General features: G+C 42.6%; 1 protein-coding gene across 1 annotated transcript; it reads left to right on the top strand.

The window, feature by feature from the left end:
* Positions 1–3,508: 3,508 nt before the first annotated feature.
* Positions 3,509–15,655, top strand: Il22ra2 (interleukin 22 receptor subunit alpha 2). The gene is made up of 5 exons (XM_005065729.3): positions 3,509–3,724; positions 5,995–6,130; positions 8,332–8,510; positions 13,430–13,599; positions 14,925–15,655. Exons 1-5 carry the CDS (start codon positions 3,583–3,585, stop codon positions 15,072–15,074), a joined length of 777 nt encoding a protein of 258 aa, XP_005065786.2. The 5' UTR covers positions 3,509–3,582; the 3' UTR covers positions 15,075–15,655.
* Positions 15,656–23,590: the final 7,935 nt, after the last annotated feature.

Raw genomic sequence — 23,590 nt, 5'->3', positions numbered from 1 at the left:
ATGCCATTAAGGTCACCAAGTAAGACAAATGGGACTTGACAATGAAGAACCTACCGGGATTGTGGTAACACTAACCACTGGGAGAAACTGCCTCGTGCCTTGCCTGCCATTGATGGGGGAATGTCCTTCTGTATACATTTCTCTTATTGGTTGATGAATAAAACACTGATTGGCCAGTAGCCAGGCAGAAGTATAGGCAGAGGAGGGAATTCTGGGGAGAAGAAGGCAGAGAGAAACTGCCAGAGAGATGCCATGTAGCAACTGTGAAGATGGGATGCTGGGGAATCTCTGGAAAGATAAGGCCATGTAGAAATACATAGATTAATAGTTATGGATTAATAATTAAGAGAGAGCTAGTCATTAAGAAGCCGGAGCCATTGACCAAACAATTATATAAGCCTCTGTGTGTTTATTTGGGGCTAATGGGCTGTGGGACTTGGAGGGACAGAAACTCCGTCTATATGCCACCAACATTCTGCACAAACTGGACATTTTTGGGTTGATTGCCCTACTTTGCCTGATCAAAGTAAGGTCAGCTTTCCCAAGTTCCTCTACAGGAAAAAAAAAATCTCTGAGACCTGGGTCTGGATAGACAAAGGCCTTTGCTGTCCTGTGTGACAACCAAAGTGTCTGGTTGGAACCTGCACCTCGCTCTTGCATGGTCCAGAGAGCCCTGTCCCTGCCCCCTCCAAACCCTCCCTGTTCTGGAAAGGCCCCAAAAGCTCAGTTCCAAATTCCTGGTGGCTACTGCAGCTGCCTCCCCTTAAGTTGCCAGCTGACCAAGTTCTCACCCGAGTTCTCAGCTTTTGAACCCACTTGAACACAAACCCAGCTTGTGGCAGGCATGTCATCACCCCTCACCTACAACCCATAAAATCGCCCCTCTTTCACTTGGGGGTACAACTTCTTTAGCCTTGACCTCTGGGACCAGAGAACCTGTCTGGGAGTTGCTCTGCTCAAACATACCTGTAGTTATACTTTTTCAGTTAGGCTTGATTTGACTTACTACCAGATTGGCGGAGAAACTTATTTTAATGGGGTGGGGCAGAAACCCATTACAAAGATCAACTACTTCTGCCCCCCAAAACCTTGGGAGCCTAGGGATCTCTGTTGTTTTAGTTGGTACATAGACCATTTAGATTATACTTCCAGCTACAATTTATCGTTCTCAGATCTCTGATGATACTGAATAACTGTAGCTTCATCAGTTTGACATCAGCGAGCACCCAGCTCCCTCCCCAAAGCTTCAGCTGCCTTTTCAATGCTCTTCATAATTATAAAAAGCAGGCCTTGCTTACCCAGAGCTTCTAGGCCTCCAGCTGAGAAAGACAGACAGGTTATCTTGCTACCACACTCTGAACTGAGGGAAGTTCAGAAAACAGGTTTCAAAGTAACTTTTTACTATTCCTTTCTTTAAAGGAACTTGTTACAGTGACTACTTTCAATTATCAACCACCCATGTTTCATGGTAGATAATTGAATTTTAAAAAGTTTCAAGTTTATGCAAGTTTTAAAGGTGTAAGAAAGTGATTTAAAGTATATAAGAAATGAAAATGTTCTTTCCCTAGATATGCTATTGTTAAATGAAGACATCAAGAGTTCAGAGTTTTAACATTAATCAGTGGAGTTCTGATAAGCTATTAATCTAGCTCTGGTAAACACTGACCACTATTATCATAGTCACAAGCTCAAGATTTTAAGTTTCCTTTGGTCATCTTCTAAGAATAGACTTAAGTGTTTCTTGTGCTAAAAACATCTGTTGAGCCTGCATACCTTCATGTTTTTAACCCAAATCATTTTTGTGTCCTAAGCTTCTACTAGGACTCAAAGTCTACTGTCCTTTCTACAATGCGGATTTCAATACAGATTACAATAAGTGGTGGTACTAACATATCTAAAACTTTCTGTGTCCACTTGCAAACTTCACAGAACAATTCTTGTAAGCCTCAGGGAATCTATTTGGATCCATCTCTCACAGGTCAAATGGACTCCCCTAAACTCCTTAGCTTTGCCTTCTCTCCCTAATATCCCAGAAGATTTCAAACCAACTATAGAACGCTGCAGCAACTTGCTATCCCCTGGTGGTCCAGCATCACAAACTGCTCCAAAATCCTGCCTGCATTTCCCTAGCCCCAGGAAGGTCCCACAAAGCATGGACAACAGTGAAACAGCCTGCTCTTTCCAGTTTTGGCCAGCATTCTGGTTTTCCTGCCCAACCTTCCCCCCCCACCCCCAACCGGCCCCAACAACAGGAAATGTCAACAGGAAGTACCCATAAAGAAGACTGCATCGCCCTTTATTTACTCATCAACAAAAGCCTAAATGTTAGGTTTCTAACCTGGGACACAGGACTGGGGTGCCTGCTTACGATATAAAGTGGACCTGGCTGCCAGGTTCTCCCTCAGTCCGTACAGGGCCCTCCTGGCTGGCATGGCCTGACCCCTGCTCTGAACTCTCCATCCCAGAGGGTTGAGCTGCCCTTCCCTATGTAATCCAACCATTTTGTTACCCACTATCTTGGTTACCTGGGCCTGCTGGCTGCTGCACCTGATCCCCTTCTCTCCTGCCCCCCTCTCCTCACATGGCTCAGGGTCATGTCCACTCTGGACTCTCCCAGAAGTCCCTGTCTCTGGCTATGCTCTCTTGGGTATCTGTGATAAGCCTCCTTCCCCACACCTAGCAGCAGTCAGATCCTTCCTTCTTGTTTCTGTTTTTTCCATTCATATACAATGAAAAAGAAGCCAGAGCGCATTTCCTCTTTTGACCTCCAGTGTCTTAAAAGCAGAAAAAAACCCAAACAAACAAAAAGATATGACTTTGTTGTGCTTATATACATAATTTTTAATGCCTTTAAAAAACACAGGGGAAATTTTTTGGTAGAGCAATATAATGAAGCTTTGGCAATGAGCAGATGAGCTGGTTCAATCTGATTTCACAGGAGCTAGGAACCAGATTTGACTCAGCTTATACTAATGGTCTTCCACAGTCACTCTCTTCCGGCATCATTTGGTTTGGCAACTTTGAAGATCTTCCTTGAGATTAATTGCTGGAAACTGTGAGGTGGAAATAGGAAAGGAGAGACATTTATTGAAAGGGATTCCATTTGAAAGGGACTCGAGGCCACCTTGGAGAAGAAAAAACTAAGTATATATAGCATGGGGCTCTGTGGGCAGTTGGTGTCAAGGGGCCTGGGGCATAAATACCAGGGAGAATAACTGAGAAGCTATCCATAAAGAGTTGCCTACAACTCTCTGAACAGCTGCCAGGGGCTGGGGCAGATACAACTGCCAAGCATATTACTCTGAAATCCTCCCGGTCCCCAGAAACCTTCTTGCCTCGTAGAGCCAAATTCCCTCAAGATTCATTCAACTCACCTTGCATAATTCCTGTCCCACCCTGCCCTTTGGCACACCTGCAACCTTGGGCATGATGTGTAATTTTGTTGTGCCTGTATACGTACCTGAAAATGCGGTGATATATTTGTTTGTTAAGAGATTCCTACTAGTGGTAAAATAATGCAACAAAATTAATTTCTTTTAAGGAAACATTTGCCATTGGTTGAACCCACGGAAGTGACGGTCCATGTGTGAATTTTTACAGTTCCCTCTTCTCAGCAGTCTCCACACTGAAAGGAACATTGGCTGCCAGACAGGCACACTTGCGACCATGATGCAGAAGCTTTACCTTCTAGGTTTCCTCACGTCCTTCCTGATCAGTGCAACAGGTAAGTACTTTATTACTTCTTTTTAATTGGCTAGCTTTGAGTCTGATCAAAACAAGATTAGGAATGGCTTGGATGATTTTCTGAACTCTGTTAGGTCACCAAATGGTCCCAGCAGACCCCGGGGGCAGTTGCTCTCTGTATCCTGAATGAGTAGCTCTACAGGTACTTGAGTTCAAGACAGAGACTGGCCCCTTCATTGTAGCATTGTAGAAAGCAGTTTGTAATCTCAAACTCTCTCTCTTGTTGCATCTCTTGAGATATAATATATACACATATATATATAATTATTATTATTATTAGCACAAAACAGAAGACTCTAAGCCACATGGTCAGAACCGAGATTTCACCTGCCATTTGTTAAACTAGAAAAACAGGCATTTTACCTAATACCGGAAACAAGACTTTAGCCATCTGTGGAATGAAGATTGGAGGTTACTATAGAGACTTAGAGTTAGTGTATATGCTGAGTGCTTAGAGAAGCTTCCCTGACAGAACAGAGACCACAAGCAAATAGTGTTTACAGAGAATTCTTCAAGAACAATCTATCAAGACAAATTGCTCAGAAAGGCCCCTGGAGTCCCAAGGTCAATAGATGGGGACTCCCACTTAAGTGGCTTAAGTAAGTGCCCACAACTACACAGTTGTTCTATGACTGTGCATTAAAGTGACCCCAGCCTCTACCTGACAGAAATATGGGAACTAGAGTAGGTTATTCCTCTTGTCCATGGTAGCAAGGACTCATTCAGCAGGAATTCAAGGGCTAGCAAAATGACCCTGCTTCCTTTCTTTGGCACCCCTATAACCTTGGCACAATGTGTAACTTTGTTGTGCATGTATCCATACCTGTAAATGCAGTAATAATAGTATCTCTCTTACATGGTTGTCTGGGGGTAACTTGAAAAGAGTGAGCATATTTCTGATGCGTATTTCTATCTGTTCACTAATAAGCATCAAGAAGGAAGAAATTTAAGGAGGCAAAGGTTTATTATTATCTAATTACTCTGCCTCTCCCATCAGCTTCTCTGGTCCAGGGCTTTTTCAGTAGTAAGAAGTAGGCTGTTGAGTTAGCCTGGGCACAAAATCAGCTTTTACACCTGCTCCTGGGCAGATTCGTTCACTTCTCTAGACCATAAGAGGAAGACTTCAGTGGTACCTTTAGCATGGTGGATCTGGGCGTGTTCAATGAGCAGATGATGGAAAAGCCCCTCCGTGCTTTGTGCAGTGTGAGTTGTTTCTGAGAAGGAGTGGTGACAGTGAAGCTGTTAGAAAAATCCAAGACAAGTCCAAAGACACATGAGTCGGAGGGCAAGGAGCCAACCATCCTCAGGTTAGCAAGCCAAGTCTGGGTGGGTCTTCAAGAAACTCTGCCTGCCATCTCCTGATAATGTTTATGTGCTAAGTAGGATTAAGCAGGTAGTGATTTGGGTGCACAAACTAAGTCACGGGAACGGGCCTTTTCCAAGTCCATAGCAACATTCATGCATGGCAGGAGGCCTTCAAAACATATACCAAAACCAAAACAAACAAAAAACAATGTCAACACCATCCAGTGGGTAAGAAAAAAAAATACCCAAGGAAACCATCCTTCTCTCCCTTGCCAGAAACTTTGGACCCTGATAAATCTTGTTATAGATCTCTTGCCTCTGTAAATGCAGGTAAAGAAAGGTCACCCTTGTCAGATAATTTGAAGAAGAAAACCCAAATAATCCTGCCAAGTCTTGCCCTCTCCTGCCTGACTTTGTGCACGCACCAGAGCCCACAGTGAGTTTTGGGTAATTCCCCCACTAGGGTGTGTCGGTGAATCTGAGCAACTCTTCTTGAGTACTCGTAGCAAGTAGACAGGCAATGGTTCTTTCACCACAGCCATTATATCCTATCGCTATTTGGGATTTAAACTAGAGACTATCTTCTTTTCATGTGTTTTAATTCCTTTACCCATTGGAAAGTGCTAGGGGGATGGTATTGTTACCTTTCTTTTTCTAGTATGAAACACATCCTTTTGCGATTTTACTTTAGACTTGAGTGTAGCTCAGTGGCAGAGAACATGTCCTGAGTTCATTCACTAGACCTGAAGAAGGAAGGGGACTTTCACCATGCATCCAAGTCATCACACTGAAGAGTTAAAAATGTTGATTTTAGCTCTGTCACCACTGCCTTCCCTTAGAGTGACTCCCCAGAGGCTCCTGATGCAGAGAATACATGAAGCCCTTCTGTAGCTCACAACAGTAGTGATCACAGTATGTTCAATGCTGTCCTTCTTGCCACTTTAGACACTCAACCCACCCATGGATCTCTGAAGCCTCCGAAGGTCCAATTTCAGTCCAGAAACTTCCACAACATTTTGCGCTGGCAGCCAGGAAGTGCCCTCACCGGCAATGGCAGTGTCTACTTTGTGCAGTACAAAATGTAAGTAGATTTAGTCGGCAGGGAAGGGCATGGAGTAATACATTCTGGAATACAACGGAGTGTGAGGAGCTGAAGACCTTTGGGTTTTGCTTTATTTGACTTTTTGAGGCCTTCCAGGAGGGTTGAGAAGAAGCAGGGGTAGGGACAGAAGGTTGTCCGGTGACACAAAGGGATAACGATGTGTGCAGTCTTTAAAACAGGTACTTCAGCTCTAGGGAGCTCAGGAAGCAGCCCTTGAGTTCCATACATTTCCAGCACATGATGGCTTTCAGTTTGTCATACGAATGTTGGCAGCAACTTGCTCAGCCCAGAGCAAATGCTCAATTAAGACAAAGCTACTGGTGGTTGAACTTGAGGCAAACATGGAAGTGTGTAAAACATATTTTTAACTGGTAAGTTTGTGTGTGGGTAGGTTTACGATCTAGCATAGTATTAATGACTCTGTGAGCATGTCCACACACTAGGACACGCAGCAGCATGCTCCTCTCATCGGATCTTCATTCTTGTTTCGTGGGATCAATGCCAAAACTCAGATGCTATCAACTCCATTCCTTTGTCAAGGCTGAGTGATAGTCCTGACTGGAGAGTGGCAGGTGTCCAACCTATACATTCCATAGGGGTTTTGACACTCTCCTCCTTCTAAGTAGTTTGGGAACTTGGCTAAGTAAAAGGTAGGAGCAGTTGCAGCTCAGCTGTCATGGGTCTAGAGTAGAAATCCAGGAAAGCAGGTATAGGTATGAGCCAGAATAACACCTCTTTTTATTTATTCATTTAACTGTTTATTTGTTAATTAGAATAATACCGCTTAGTCCATGAATCTATCCTTGTTCCTTCAGCTGATATGGGGGTGTCCTTGCTCAGACTTTTCTATGAATTAATTCCTGAAAAGAATATCCCAGAGGTTTTCTTTAATTTCCCCCTGTAAAATGTAGCAATCTTTTCAGCAAAGCTTTCTCTGTTTCCAAACTAGGTTTGGACCCAGCTGGAGAAGCTTGTGGCCTGTAGGAAATAGGTACTAGTGATCTACTCTCATGTCCCCCGTAAGCACTACAGATGACTCTAAAATAGCCTGTCTATGGCCAAAGCAATAAGAGGATTTGAAACTGTTCTACCATGAAGGAAAGATTCAACTTGAGGCTCCACAGAACTTTAAACTGTAACTCTTTAAGTTTACATAAAATTCAGACCTTGGAATACTTGGGACGATTCCCCTCCCTATACTATTTCAACAGCACAAGACATGTGTATAATTCTGAGAACTTTAATTTGTTTGTGTGGCTCATAATTAATTGAAATCTGCACTATTTCGAATTGAGCAAACATAAAATCTTATAGCAAAGGAAACAGGAAAACTCAGTCACAGCAAATGTGTTCCCCTAACAAAGACAATGTGTCATCAATAAATGATGGTCCAAACCCATCAAATTTCGCAGCGTTTGTGTTGTGGCTTCTGTTTTAATCCTGACACCATGAAGCTGCTGTTGCTAAGTAGACTATAGAGTATAAGGACCAGCAATATTGCTCATTATACGGCTACAAAGTAAGTTCTCCAACCAGAGACCTTCATCTACAGCCTCTGCTTGCCACATTCTATGCTCTTACTCAAATTTGTGAGTGGCAGGGAAGGAAGGTGGCAGAATTATCTCTTTGGTTGTCACACGCCCATGGGCTCAGGTTAGCCTTTTGCCTCACGCCATCTTCTCAGTGTTCTTTCTCCCAGTTCTTAGTACCAGCGCTCCCTAAGGTGCCCCCATTGTAACTTCAATTGTCAATAAAGAGTTGAGCCTTGTGTGGTCATTCGGTCAGCATCACTTGAGACGGCAGGTGGTAGCAACTTCTCAGAATAGGCCTTATAAGCCAAGGGCAAGCTGACGAGAAGCGTAAGGGGGAAGCATCACAGAGCTGAGGCTTCAGAAGATGTAAGGATGCTCATGGGTCACTTAAAACGGAAGCTGGTCCACACACCAGAAGAAGACACACTGGCACACAGAAACGGAAGTAAACCCTCGTGTTAGTGAGACAGAAGGCTTCAGAGCTCAATGTATCCTTCAGCAAGCTAACGCCCTGGTTAGCATGAAAGAGCTTCTATGCATTCTTGATAGCATAAGGTATCAGTCTGTAGAAAGATGAACACTCTGGAACAACTCGGGTCCTGAGACGGGAGAGAAGAAACTCACATGTTTGTGTTTCCCCTTCTTCAGGTACGGACAGAGAGAATGGAAAAATAAAACGGACTGCTGGGGAACCACAGAGCTCTTTTGTGACCTGACCAATGAAACCTTAGACCTGTACGAGCCATACTATGGGAGGGTGATGACAGCCTGGGCGGGGAGCTACTCTGCCTGGAGCAGGACACCCCGCTTCACCCCGTGGTGGGAAAGTGAGTTTCAGCCAGTCGCTTGCCTTTTCTTTTCTGCCTTTGAATGACCTCTGGGTGCTTGGCCAGGTCCTGTGCTGTGCTGAGATCCATGCTGTCATCTTGATGGAGTCCTCAGGACTACACAAGGCACTGGCTTTTATCATGCTTATTCCACAGCCCTGGAAATCTGGGGCAGAGGTTCAGTCAAAGCTCCAGTACCCTGCTTACATGAAAACATTTCATCTATTAACAACAGTTATTTCTCTCTTTATCCCAAAGCTTTGTGACTTTACATACCCTGTCCCTCTTACTTACAGGTCATGTAAACAGTACTTTCCCCAATATTTGTAGTTTAAAAAAAAGATTTATAGATTTATTTATTTATTTAATGTATGAGTGCTTCACCTGCTTGTACAACTTTATGCCAGAAGAGGGCGTCAGATCCCACTATAGATGGTTGTGAGCCACCGTGTGCTTGCTGGGAATAGAACTCAGGATCCCTAGCAGAGCCATCTCTCCAGCCCCATAAAAATACTCTTAGTTCTAAGTACTAATGCTGTAAGCCCAGCAGACATTTGCCAGCCTTGCTACCAGTATTTGTGAGATCATGTTCCAAGACCTGAACTTTCTTCTGGCTAACATCTGTAATGGTTTGGCTTTCCTGGTCTGAAGAGTTTAGGGACTCATCTGTCTACCTCTTCTAAGTGATGTAATGCCCAGTTAGATTTAAATTAGTGACTTGAGTTCAAAATTCTAGATACACCGGAACTCAGAAGAAAAGTTATTTATTTGCTTATTTATTATCTCGAGTTTTTACTTAGATGAACAGAAGAAATTAATGAACCATCTGTGCTCTGTAGCATCCTTTCTGGGCACGTCTTGAAACTCGAGCCCAATACACTCCATTGACAGTTCACTAACTGAGGTAAAGGAGGAGACTGCATGGCTGACTGGTTTTTAACATTGGGTCATTTGTTATATTTAAGCCTAGAAATGGGATCAAGTTCAAATATTTATCAAAGTCTGATCCATCAGATAAGAACAGCCATGGAGACTGGCTCAGAACAGTGGAGACTTCGGCTGTCCTACTTAAGTAAGGATGGTGTCAAGCTAACAAGGGGTTAGGTTATTTCTATAAGACCCCTTCTCACAAAAGAAAAAGCCTCAAGGGGCCTGTTCTTTCAAAGACCCCAGGTAGAAAAGAAACGCAGCATCTAAAACAGTTAAGTTGGAGTACCTGGAGCCCTGGGCAGGAGTCCCATCCCATCCTCTGACTGCTCATTTTCATCCTGGCCCTCTTCTCCCCCAGCTCTTGAGGGTGTGCAAATATCCTGTTTTGAAAAACAGGTTTCTAGGATCTGAGGACAGTATGTTCCTAGAGCCTGTTATGCCAGCTAATGAGCCACCTGTATGCATTGACACTCCTAAGACCTGCTCTGAGAAGCATCTTGTCACAGTTCACTGAGCTCAGACTCCTGATGCCTATCCAGAAACAACATAGTTAATAAGGAAGATGGTTATGTTAACATTGTTATCTGGTGCTTTGTAAGACTTCACTTATACAGTAACAGGATTGTATGGACTTTGGAAATGGGCTATAGTCGCATGAAAAATCAAAATGCCCCCTACATAAACTGATGATGCAACAACCACTCCGTGATGTGGTTCAGGGGAAGGCTCTTATTGTAGATATGAGAGATTGAAGAGCCAGGGGCATCTGGAAGGGTCCAGAGCAGGTGGAGAGAAAGAAGTAGACTGCACATGGCCAGCAAGGACCATGGGAAAAGCAGGAGTTGGGGTGGGAGGGAGAAAGAGAGGTGCAAATAAAGAAGAGTATGAAGAAAGGAAGGAGGAAGACAGGGAGAGTATAACAAAAAGTTATACACTAGAAAATGTGTAACAGGTATTTGTGACACCCAGGGAGCCTGAGGCAAGCATGAGCTTTGGCATGCTAATAGGCCACACAGATAACCAGTTGTCCCTTCTGCTTTTTGGCATTTGGGGAAATAGGGTTTCCTTTGGACCTGACATCTCCTTTGTTCACAGAGCAAATATTTACAATGTGCTTACAACACTTTTGTCTAGTCCAGAGGGAATATAGCAAGCAGAGCAAACAGACAAGTTTCTTCCCAGAGTTTTCTAGATAGTATGGAAGTCACATATTAATACAATAACCACGCCCCCACAAAATGGCACTCGTGGCAGATGCTGTGGAACCGAAATGAGTTCTATGAGATCCTAGCCAAGGAGAGACCTGGTCAGGGGAGTCAGGGAAAGTGACTCTGGAAAAGGACACTAGAGCCGATCTCAAGATGAAGAGGTGTCAAACAGCAGCGGGGAGGACATCCCAAGGAAAAGGCAATTGCAAAGGCCTTCTTCCAAGAGGAAGCAGGACATGTGTTAGGGACTGAAAGGCAGCTGGCACAGTGAAGCCAGACATGCGGTGCTGCAGACTGAAAGGAAGCCAGCGGTGAGCATTTTCTCTCAAGGTGTTATGACTTCCTCCAGAAGAAGAAATGCATTTTAAAACTTGTGCTTCTATGACACTGGGCGTTAAACCCAACACAGTGTATAGCACACGCACAATAGCAGTGTCCCAAGTCTCACAAGATGTCACTTTGATGGCATCCTCAGATTTCCCAGGAGACCGCAATATCAGGCTTGTGCTTTGTAAAGATCGGGTGGGCTATGTTGGCAGAAATAGATTATAAAGAGCACATACAGTATGCAGGAAAGGGAAGCGGTAGGCTGCTGTAACAGCCTACAGGATATGGGCCATGGCTTGAATTAGAATCATGAGAAGGACTGTAGAAAACATGGCATTGGATGAGCATAGTGAGAGGCTGGATATACCGGAGACAGACAGGAGCATGTTACAGATGGCCACCTCTATGTCTGTCTCTGGTACAGTTACTTAGATGGACCAGAGATTATTTTTTGATGTGATTTCATGAGAAAGGAGCAGTTTTGTGGCACGCTGGATAATTAATAATATGAGTTCAGTTTTTACTGTGTTGAATTTAAGATGCTTGGAGTCACCCACAGGAAATAGCTGTACATATCTAGTATTAAAAGCTAAGGACTACTTCTGTTAAACATGCAAATCCGTGAGTCATTTGCAAATACTGCAGTGGACATTGATAGTTTGGATAGAAAAAGTATACTGAGTGATAGGCAACTGTTTTGTGAGAGTAAGCATTACTGGTGACCAAAAGATGCCCAGCAGGGAGAATGTCAGATTTGTCAAATAGCCAAAAAGACAGGGTGAGAGCGAATGACAATCTGGTATGTCACAAACACCCTAGGGAGACAATGTTTCTAGGCCAGGAGTGTCAGGGCTGGGGAATCTAGCTGACGTAGACCATGGAAGTCCCTGCTTTCAATCCCTGCACAGTAAAAGCAAGAGGAGAGGAGAGTTGCCAGGGAGTTCTAGTAATGTCAACAGGTATTTCTAAGTCTGCGCACTCTCCCACAGAAGGTTAAGAACACTGGTGTTTAAAATTAGCAATAGCGGTAAACAATAAGAATCCAAGATGATGAATTGAGACATTCAGAAAACAGGCCTTGGATGCTCAGGATCACAAAGCTATTTCTGTAATCACTGCTTGGACCACAAGGGACAAACACTATATAAATATTCTAGTGAGGAAAAAATGCACAATAGTATTTTATAAACACAGAGTCACACTAAGGAAAGGGTATTTGGAGATGCCAAACATGATAATAATGTTACATTTTTGTCTAGGAAAAATTAAACACATATCACAATGTCTTACGAAACTAAACAGGACTACTCTCCACATATGCACAAGATAGCAAGAAGTCTCTCTGGTCAGGAGAATTTGGAGCATGAACTGCATAAGCAAGATTAAATCTCTGAACTCTTAAAGGGGTGGAGCCTAAACCCAGGGAAATTCCTTCTTCTGTAAACAATCAAATAAAAATTCAAGGTGGTTGAAAACTTATTTTACTTTTGGTCCCAAATTAGGTAGCCAGAGTGTATGTGTGTGTGGGGGGGGGGTATTAAAAACTTAGCTCTCCCAAACACATAGAAGTTTGAGTAGAAAAAATGATAACACAGTGAACTTACAAAATATAGAAATCTCTGAAACATTGTGTGTATCAGCTTCAGTCACCTACAACTGAAGAATAAACTCACAGACTGGAAGCAAGTTTGAAAAAAAATCCAATATGTTATCCTGAAGAAAAATATTTAAAATAAGAGAAGGTAAGATACATGGCAAAAAGAATAAGGAAATTTAGCATAAGAATAAGGAATACTGAATCAAAATTCTTGGAGAAAAAGTACATACAGGGCTCTGTATCTATGTGGGTAGAACATGTGTCTGTCTGTCTATCTAGCTATCTGTCTATGGTAACTTTCAAGAATTATTAAAAGATGTGAATCTATAAAGTGGAAATTGCAAAAAATTCCAAGCAAGAAAATCCCTACTGCAAAATTTTAGTGAATCTGGAATCAGTTAAAATAGCAATGCTAGTCTCTTTCTTTATTGATAATAATCTAGTTATTGGCAACAAAATGCATGAGCCAAAATTTCTTTTCTTACCTAGCCATTCCCATAATATGCAACATAATCCTGTTGAGTTAATTTAACAGATCCAAGCCTTCGGATAGTTTTAAAGCTGCTTTGAAATCTTACCACTTTAAGGAACCGGATAATCACTTTCTTGTTCCAAGATCTTACTCCATGTAACTTTTATACTTAATTTTCTAACGAAATAATAGTGTTAGCAAAATGATTGGCAATACTGAAACAGATAGAATCTTACCAGTCTTTTGAAAATGGAAGGAAAACTATCTTTGTAATGATTTTTGACAATTTCTGAACACAACAGTGATTTGTCATGACGCATAACGTCAATTTACAACATTTGACTGTTTTGGATGCTTTATCAAAATTGCTCATTCTTTCCTTCAGCAAAGCTGGACCCTCCATTTGTGACTACAATCCAAGTTAACACATCATTGCTGGTGCTTCTCCGTGCCCCAGAGTTGCCATATAGAAATCAAACTGGAAAAAATACATCTATGGAAAATTACTATGACTTGGTATACCGAGTTTTCATAACTGACAATTCACTAGGAAAGGTGAGTTCAGATGAAAAGATGTTAGTTTGTTTCCTTAACTAACATTTTATCATACACTACGACCTGTCTCTTTGATGTTATGTCTCAGGATCTTTCCCTGGATTTTTATTCTTTCATCTTCGATGAGGAGCAGTCAGTGCCTGAATCAGCATCCGAATGTACGTGTGCTTGCATTCTTGTGTATGGTGTGTGTGTAGGATATATGTAACCTTTCAGATACTCAGCTGGCTTCCTTAAACTTCCCCACATATCTAAAAGTTCATATTTCATCCCATTTGTCTGTTGTTGATGTTTATCTCTATTAGATTTGTACTCCTATTTATTTCAGGAACTTTTGAATCACATTATTATTAGCAGTCTTTGGGGGGTTTGTTTGTTTTGCATCTCTGGTCTCAGTTTCCCCTCCCTCCTCTTCTGCCAGTCTCTGCTCCTTTCCTGGCTCTCACTCTTGTTTAGAAGTCTTGCTGTGGCGGTTTATATTAGAAAGTCCACTGCCAGCACCTTTATCTAGGTCTTATGGTGAACAGAGTGTCCCTTTTCTGTATCCATCTAAGTCAGGGCTAATTTAGTTGGAAACAAACAAACAAAAAACCCTCAAACTGGTTCAAATACAAAAGAAGAGGGCTCGTTCAGCAAGAGACAAGAGGCCATCCATGACAGACAGAATCAGGAAAATGAAATGGGAGGGGAGGTCTGCCCATTCCTCCTCAGTCTTGACTCTCTCTTTACTCATCTCCTCCCCTAGCCCTCCCCTCTCCTCCCCTTTCCTGCCCTCTCTTGGGCCAAGTTTGCCTCCTTCATCACCTCCTGCAAGTTCATGTCAGTTCCTAACTCAGGGCTCACATAGGTGAATACGTGGGAGCCATGACTCCCTCCATCCTTAGCCTTGAAGAAATCGTGTAGCCTGATTATTTAACAAGTGGCTTTACCCAGTCACGGCTCAGGGCTTTGGGGAAGAAGACTTTATGGGAAGATCTACAGTGATCACATACAACTCACTGATTTTCCCATTCCACATAGATGTATACTCTCTCAGCCTAGACACACGGGGGAAGGCCTAGGCCCTGCTCCAAATGATGTGACAGACTTTGAAGATCCCCCATGGAAGGCCTCACCCATCCTGGGGAGCAAAAGGGGGATGGAATAGGGGATTATTGGGTGCAGAGGAGGAAAGGAGGGAGAGGGAACTGGGATTGACATGTAAAACAAGCTTGTTTCTAATTTAAATTTAAAAAATAGACAAAAACTCACTGATTTTAACAAAGAAAAAGTAAATCAATGACTCACTAGAAACCTTTTATTATCTGATTTCTCCCCCTGTGTAGGAGCAAACGGCCTATGAAGGGACTCAGAGAACTGTTCAAATTGAAGGTCTGACAGCTCGTTCTGGTTACTGCGTAGTGGCTGAAATATATCAGCCCATGTTAGGCAGAAAAAGCCCGAGAAGTGAGCAGAGATGTGTGCAGATTCCATGAGCTGGTCTGAGGCACCCTGCAGTGTGGAACCCAAAGGCATACTGAGGATGGAATGGCTCCTGCCTGCAACAGCTTGCTGACCTTCTGTTTCTATTTTCTCAGAGCAATGTCTATCAACACCTTCCAAGGGTTTATTTGTCAATACTTTCTTTTCTGTTTCAGTTATAAAGTAAATTTGAACAGATTCAAAAATCAGAATTTAAAGAAGAGGTAAAGAATAAAGAGCTTGTGATGGCACCCGTCTTTAATCCCAGCATTGGAGAGGCAGAGGCAGGCAGATCTCTGACTTTGAGACCAGCCTGGTCTACGTAGAGAATTCCAAGATAGCCAGGGCTACATAGTGAGACCCTGCCTCAATAAAATAATATGGTAAGATAAAGATCTTCTTTAAAACACAGAAGTTTATTTCTGAATACAACAACCCTAACAATAATTTTTTTATTTCTGTTAAAACCACAAAATAAGAATCAAGGAATATCAGGCATTTAATAAAATTTTGGAATACTTTTAAATCATTATAAACAAGCAATCCTGCATCAATATTTTGCTTTGCTTTTGTCAGAGATACACTGATTTAATATTTTATGTGAATGAATATATTTCTGTATGTCTCTATTTTTATTTCTTAAGATATATTTCTACTTAGTGAACCAACACTTTAAAAATAATCTTTCATGACTCTGAATTAATCTCTAGATTAAGATTTTCAACAATAGCATGTAGATATTGAAGGAAGTCTCCATAATACAATTTCCCCCCACTTAACACATAATCTTAGTAAAATTACCCTTTCCGGTTTTGTTTTTAATATTGCCTTAGAGTTTACCTGTATTGTCAAAATGAAGCATATATTAATCAGCAGCAAGGACAGAAGAAACTTACAGGTCACACTGATAACTCAGCCATTCAGGCAAAGGGTTCCCTTTCTGTTAGAATGACCTTTTGGTTGAGGATAGTTGGAGTCCGTGTAGGAAACTTGGCTTGAAGTTAAAGGCACACCACAGATGCTTAAATTGTGTCTGAGATTTTAAAGAACACCAAACCCCTGTGAACTCTACTGCCTATCCTAAGCAAAGATCAGGTGGCCCAAGGCTCAGAAAGCGGCCAACTTTGCCTGGGTTAAATCTTTCTGTAGCTCACTGAACTTAAGTTATCTGCTAACGAAGAGACATGTATGAGAGAACACTTGCAATATCTTAATGAAATAAAGATGCTCCAAAGTATAATGTCCAAAATACAATCAGTGATAAATGGTCAAATATCGTTCAAAATGTGGGAGAAGTATATAAAGCAAGATCTGGAGTGTTGGCCCTGCTATTCTGTATGTTCAGAAAGCATTGATTTTTCTTACTCCTATTTTGATCTGGAGTGATGGCCCTGCTATTCTGTATGTTCAGAAAGCATTGATTTTTCTTACTCCTATTTTGAATTATTCAATTTTTATTTCTTTTTGTAGATTAGTAGTTTTTTATGCTTTTGTACTTTGGGAAGGGTGATGACTTGGGAAGGATGACCCCATGATTGGGGCTCAGGAGCATGAACATGGTGGCAGAATTTAGGTTGTGAGCTCAGTTTTCTGAAGCCTCATAACACAAAAAACAATTGTTAGCACATGAATGCTGACAGATAACACAGAGTTTTGCTTTGATTTTGTTTTGCTTTGGGTTTGCCTTCATAACTGAGCACAGCCATGCTTACATGAGTATGAAATGCTTTGAGAATCATTACAATTTTCACATCTTTGATTCTGTTAAGAACATACTGTCACATTATTTCAATAAATCTTACTTTGAGCATTGAAGTACTTGTTGTTTACCATGTGTCTGTCTGATGAAATCCTACTTAGTTATCTTGGGTTTACAGTAACTACAGCTAGAAAGGAGCTCTTTGAGCAAGCCTCCTGACACTCACTGAGCATGTCCTGACATACCCTCTATCCTGTATCTGAAACCATATCGTACCCAAGGCTGATAATCCTGAAATCAACTCTATTTGATTGATTCAGACATTTGTCCTTTGTTCATGCCCATCCCACATTTTAGCAGGAAGCCCAGGACTCCTGCATGACATCCCCAGAGTCTAGCTCACATGCTATCTCCCTTTCCCTATCCCTGTTTGTCATCTTCTCAGCGGGACCATCCCACCCCCATCCTTGACATATACACAGGGTAATTACCCGGTGGGACTTGTCTTGGGTAGGACAGTCGGGGTTCTTTTTAACTCTTAGTATTGGAAGTGGGGGATAGAGTCTGTTGTCACTGCTGAAATTCAGTGCTGTTGGGATTGGATGAGCCTGAAACTGCCAAATGGTCCTAGCTTGTGGAGAAAGTCTAGAAAAGAAGGATGTCCCCAAGAACAGCAGAGCAGACTGGGTAGAGAGGATCTTTGATAACATGATCCAACTGAGTTGCCAACCCTTCCAGCTCTAAGTGGACAAATAAATCACTCGCCCCCCCCATGCTTTAATTGCACTTGAATTTCTGTCCTTTTCAATCAGAAGATCCATAAATGAGAGAACAACAAACATGTGTGTGCTATAGATTATGTACTAGGTTTACCAAAGTAACCTTTGTCCATTGTTCTTTACACGTTGCATTTTAGAAGACCATACTGGAAAGGGGCTCTTTCTGCAGTTGATACACTGGAAAGCCCCACAGGAGGGTTTGTGTTTATTCTGGTCAGGGCTCTACAGAGATGGCTCCAACCAAGGACTCGTGTTTTCCCCAAATTCTCATTTGGCTATACCACTTGATCCAAATTTCATCTTTTTTTGGCTCCAAGTAGAAGCAAGACTTCATTTCTACCCATTAGAATAGCGAGTCAAGGGCCATGTGACAGTCTCCAGAGGTCATGATGCTGTGTAAATACTATCCAAAGATAAATAGTTCTCTTTCGTTCTGTGAATATAATAAACTTCAGGAACAAAATGTCTTTTTTAATTGGAAAGAAGGTCTTGCTCTATAAAAGTCCAGGTTTAGCTTCAAATTTATGATCCTCTTTCTTCAGCCTCCCATGGACTTGCAGGCACAAACAAACAAGCCTTTTTTTCTCAATATTACAAATGTAGATGAGAAAGGGTTTTGCCATTTTAATACATGGTCAGAACAGTGTTAGCAAACAAGCTTCTATGGATCTCATCTATAGTGTCCTCAGGGCTTGGTCAAATACATACCTTGCATGTGGTCTCTGTTTGTCTCTCTGTCTCTGTATGTCTGTCTGTGTCTGTGTCTATCTGCTTCTCTCCCTCAGGGCTTGTAGTCTCTGTCTGCTTCTCTGTCTCTGTCTGTCTGTCTGTCTGTCTGTCTGCCTGTCTCTCTCTCTCTCTCTCTCTCTCTCTCTCTCTCTCTCTCTCTCTCTCTCTCTCTCTCTCTGTGTGTGTGTGTGTGTGTGTGTGTCTTTCTATATCCCCAGCAATCTCCTCTCACACTTTTAAGAATAAGACTTTGTCAAGAAGAATCTGTCTACAGACTCTAAGAGACCACAGATCAAAGACCTCAACATAAAACCAGATATACTAAATCTGACCAAAGAAAAAGCAGGGGATAGCCTTGAACTCATTCGCATAGGAAAAAAGAATTTCTGAATAGACACCATTAGCACAGGCACTAAGATCAACCATTAATGAATGTGACCTCTGACTCTTACAACTTCTCCACCCTTTTATCCTAGACAGTTATTGAGCCTTGGGGAGGAGGTGTGACATAGTTGTCCCACTTGTGGCTAAGCACCCACAGTCATTTGTTATCTGCACTTTGATGAGTTGTGAGTGCCCACAGTAACCACCATCAGTTGCACAAAGAGATTTATCTGATGGTGTCTGACATTCATTAATTGTGGTCTCTTAGAGTCTGTAGAACATCTGAGTCATAAGAAGTCAGATGTTATTATAATATGTTTGCCTTTATATATTATTTGGTCTTTGTTCTGTACATGTACTGTTTGATTATTATGTGCCAACAGGAATTTCTTTTCTGGTCTAATCTATAAGTTTGTGTGTTCCTTTATGTTGATAGACATCTCCTTCTTTAGGTCAGGAAATTTTCTTTTGTGATTTTGTTGCAAATATTTTCTGTGCCTTTGACCCAGGTTTCTTCTTTCTCTATTCCTGTTATTGTTAGATTTGGTCTCATCACAGTGTCCCAGATTTTGTGCAAGTTTTGTGTCAGGATTTCTTTGGATTTAGCATCTTCTTTGACTGAGGTATCCATGTCTTTCTATTGTTGTCTTCAGTGTCTAAGATTCTCTCTTCATCTCCTGTATCCTGGTGGTGAGGCTTGCCTCTGAGGGTTCTGTTCAACACCCTCAATTTTTCATTTCAAGATTTCTCTGTTAGGGATTTTCTTTATTGATTCTGTTTTCACTTTCAAGCCTTGAATTATTTTATTCGTTGCCTTTTATGGTTTGTTTGCATTTTCATAGATTTCTCTAGGGGATTTGTTCTTTTCCTCTTTAAGGACCTCTGTCATATTCATAAGGGCTGTTTTAAGGTCTTTTCCTTGCACTTTAGTTGTTTTGTGATACTCAGGGTTTGCTGTGGAATGGTTGCTGGGTTGTAGTGGAGACATGTTGTCCTGGCTGTTGTTGACTTTGTTTTTATTTTGGTATCTAGGCATCTGGGAAGATTATAGTTCTAAGTGCTGATATCTGGTCTTGTCTTTGTTGGGTGGGTATTTTGTTCTGCTTCTGTTGTCCTCTCTGGTTCTTAGGAGAGTGTGGTGGCTGTGTGTCCCCTGGTAGGGAATTCTTGGATCCTGATAGTTGTGGCCATTGAGAGTTCCAGGTAAAATGTGTTTCTAGGTGTAGAGTTATGAATAGGGATGTGCTGAGGTGGAGGTGTTGAGTGGGGTCCACAGGAGGGAGGAAAGCAGGCTGTTTCTCCAGCATCTACTTCATCCCCTGGTACAGGGGCAGTGAGGAGAGGCCTCGGTAGGTGGTCTACTACAGAGCTGAGGGTGAGACTCGGGATTGGACTTATGGATAGAGAAGCGAAGATGTGCATTTGGCCTAACTGCTTCCCTGGCTGGAGTAACATGTAGATTTGCAGAGATTGCCTGCTGGAGTTGGGGGACTGGGATAGAGCAAGAAGCTGGGGAGGGAGGTTAGGAAGAGGAATATCTGTGTGATCTCCTGGAGATGGGGACGAGAGGTGGAGGGAGACTGCAGTAGGCTCTCTGGTGCAGAAATGGAGATGAGACTGGGAGGTTGGATTTGGAGGACAGGAGGGATGTAAAGATCTCAAGTAGCCTACCTGCTTCCCTGGCAATGATATTCTGCAGACTTTCAGGTCACACAAAAAGCATGATATATATTGGGGTTTTTTGTTGTTGCTTTTTTTCCATTTTTTGAGAAAAGGTTTCTCTGTGTAGCTTTGGAACCAGTCCTGGAAGTAGCTCTTGTAGACAAGACTGGTCTCGAACTCACAGAGATCTACTTGCATGTCTCTCAAGTGCTGGGATTAAAGATGTGCACTACCACCACCCGGCTTGGTTTATATTGTTTTAAAATTTGGTTATGAGAGTACATTTGCTGAGGCTGCAGAGTAAGACACTTGATTCAATGGCGTCTTGTTTCTAGCATCCAGGTGTGTGAAGCATAGCCACCCTCATTAGCTTATTCACTTGCATCACTTCTTAGCAATGCTGACAAGGCTGCTCTTCTGACAAAAGGCATCCCCAAGAGATGCTCCAACACATATCTAGCAGGAAGAGGGATGAAATTCCTCCCATCCTCTTGCCTGGCTCAAGTGTCTCTACAGTATAAGGAATGCAGCCTCGTTCTGCCAGACATCTCTCCCCACCTGGCAAGTAGAGGGCCAAGTATGCTTTGACCCTAACACCACTTGGTCTGTCTGTTTCTATAAAGAGAAGAAACCTTTACTGAAAGAATTCGCAGATATCGTGGTTCTCCTCCCGCCAAATTATCTGAGGGGAATTCCAAGAGAAAGCATGTGGCATAGCAGGATGCAGGTGTCCCACTACCTCATGGGGACTCAGCAGCTGGAAGTCATCAACTTGTCACACCACTACAAAGAAACATCTGGTGAGAGCTCTCGGGAGAGCCTAGAATTCGGGATCCATGGGAGAAATCGGTGCTGTCTCTGGATTTGTGAACATGTGTACTTACACGTGCAGATGACAAGCTTCTTACGAAAAACTACGAACTCAGAAACTAGCCAAAATGACTCAGGATGGAAGCAAAAAGGGATAATGGTGTTCTCATAAGACCAGTGGGACAGCTGGGTTCCAGCTGTCCTAAAGGAAATGTAGTTAGCACTGGGGCTGATGAAACCAGAGGGCTCCAGAAAGAGTTATCCTCTAGGGAAGGCCTGGGACTTTCGGTGTGATTCTGAGATGCCTGATTCTTCAAGTCCTTGCTCCTAGGTCTTCACACTCCCATGGTACCCTTCCTTATAAAACAAAATCTAATCATTTAGCAGAGAGTATGCCACATAAAGATTGGGTCATAACAGGACAGTATGTACATTTATCCTATACTTGTCACTACTATGTATCTATCTCTGACATCTGTCCTCTGAGGGCAGCACACACTTCTTCCAAGAAGAACCCACTGGAATAATGGTTCTTCTTCCACCAAGCTATATGAGGGAACCAGAGAATGAATCTAGCACAATAGGAAGACCATCGTGCCAGCCTTACCTTCTTCACATACACTGAGCATGCCATAGATGTGCCACACCATGAACAAAGGTGTGCAGAAAGCTGTGAGCTAATAAACAGACCCCCACCCCTCAATAGCTCCTTCATCAACCCAGGGCTTCTATGTAAATCCTCTAGTCTCAGTTAAGACCTAAGATAGCCGGGCGTTGGTGGCACACGCCTTTAATCCCAGCACTCGGGAGGCAAAGGCAAGCGGATCTCTGTGAGTTCAAGGCTAGGCTGGACCGACAGCCTCCAAAACAATACAGAGAAACCCTGTCTCCTAAATACCAAAAAAAAAAAAATACCTAAGATAACTGTATCCTAATCTAAAAGCTGGACTCTCACATCCTGGGAGACTGTGGTCCCAAACCACCCAGATAATTGATTCCAGTTTTTTTCATTTTTGGCAACAGAAGGAAATGGATGCTTGTTGTCTGAAGTGGCTAAACGTTGAGATCATTTGCTGTGCAGCAGTAGAAACACTATCAGCTGTGTGGGGTGGATGAACTCTAAAGATGACAAGGAAATCACCCCACTGTGCCTTACAAATGACTTTGGATGCCTGCCAGAATGTCATGCGTGGCAGTAAACAAGGGGATAAATAGCACCAACTCAGCTAAAAGAAGCTTTGGTTTTCAGCAAATGTGGTCCAGGACTTGACTGGAGGAAGCCCAGAAGAACATAAGAAAATCTAGGAGGTAAGAGGAAAGGCAAATGAAAAGAAAATTATTCCGGCACTTTTTCTCTTTTCTTTCTTTTTATTCATTCATTTATTTGTTTATTCATTTATTTATCTATTTTGAGACAATTTCATGTTTCCCAGGCTGACCTTCAACTCCTTAGAATGACCTTGAACTTCTGACTCTCTTGTCACCACCTCCTGAGTGCTGGGATTATAGGTAGACACCACAAAGCCCTGAGTTTTGCAGTGCTTGGGGGTGGAACCTAAGGTTTTCTTTCTTTTTTTTTTCAGGCTAGAAACAATCTTGTTTCACATGTCAATCCCAGCTCCCTCTCCCTTCCCTCCTCCCCTGCCCTCCCCACCAGGTCCTCCAGTCCCCCACCCAATCTCCATTCCCATCTCCAGGGAGGGTGAGACCCTCCATGGTGGATCTCCAGTAACTGTCATTTCATCCAGGGCAGGGCCTAGGCCCTCCCCCCAAGGGTCCCATCTGAGAGACCCTCCCATATTGTGGCATGGGCACTCAAATTCTATTTGTACGCCAGGGATAAATACTACCCAAGGCCCCATAGATTACCTAGGCCTCCTCACTGACACCCACATTCAGGGAGTCTGGGTCAGTCCTATGCTTCCCACACACCCATCAATCTGGAATCCAAGAGCTCCCACTTGTTCAGGTCAGTGTTTCTGTGGGTTAAACCAGCCCAGTCTTAGCTCCTTTGCCCATCAGTTCTCCCTTTCTGACACTGGATTCCAGGAGTTCAGTTCAGTGTTTGTCTGTGGGTATCTGCCTATGTTTTCATCATTCGCTGGATGAAGGTTCTGTTTCCTAGACTCTTTGGCAGTGGGATTATATGCTGGCACTCCCCTGATTCATGTCTAAAATCCATAAATGAGTGAGTACATACCATGTTTCTCTTTTTTGTGACTGGGTTACCTCACTCAGGATTTTCAAGATTCCATTGTTTTTTTCCCGCTGAATAGTACTCCATTGTGTAAATGTACCACATTTTCTCTATCCATTCTTCAGTTGAGGGGCATCTAGGTTGCTTCCAGGCTCTGGCTATTACAAATAATGCTGCTATGAACATATTGGAACAGACATTCTTGTTGTATGAATGTGCATCATTTGGGTATATGCCTAAGAGTGGAATTGCTGGGTCATGTGGTAGACT

Source organism: Mesocricetus auratus, unplaced genomic scaffold (assembly GCF_017639785.1).
Source record: "Mesocricetus auratus isolate SY011 unplaced genomic scaffold, BCM_Maur_2.0 Super-Scaffold_100018, whole genome shotgun sequence".
In the NCBI taxonomy this organism is placed as follows: domain Eukaryota; kingdom Metazoa; phylum Chordata; class Mammalia; order Rodentia; family Cricetidae; genus Mesocricetus; species Mesocricetus auratus.
This window is presented reverse-complemented; position numbering and strand designations above follow the sequence as displayed.

What these genes read in the sequence shown, in the direction of transcription:
- Il22ra2 (XM_005065729.3), top strand. Translation starts at nt 3,583, where the DNA reads ATGTGTGAATTTTTACAGTTCCCTCTTCTCAGCAGTCTCCACACTGAA. An exon ending in CTTCCTGATCAGTGCAACAG is followed by an intron (nt 3,725 to 5,994) that starts GTAAGTACTTTA and finishes TTGCCACTTTAG; the next exon opens with ACACTCAACCCACCCATGGA. An exon ending in CTTCACCCCGTGGTGGGAAA is followed by an intron (nt 8,511 to 13,429) that starts GTGAGTTTCAGC and finishes TCTTTCCTTCAG; the next exon opens with CAAAGCTGGACCCTCCATTT.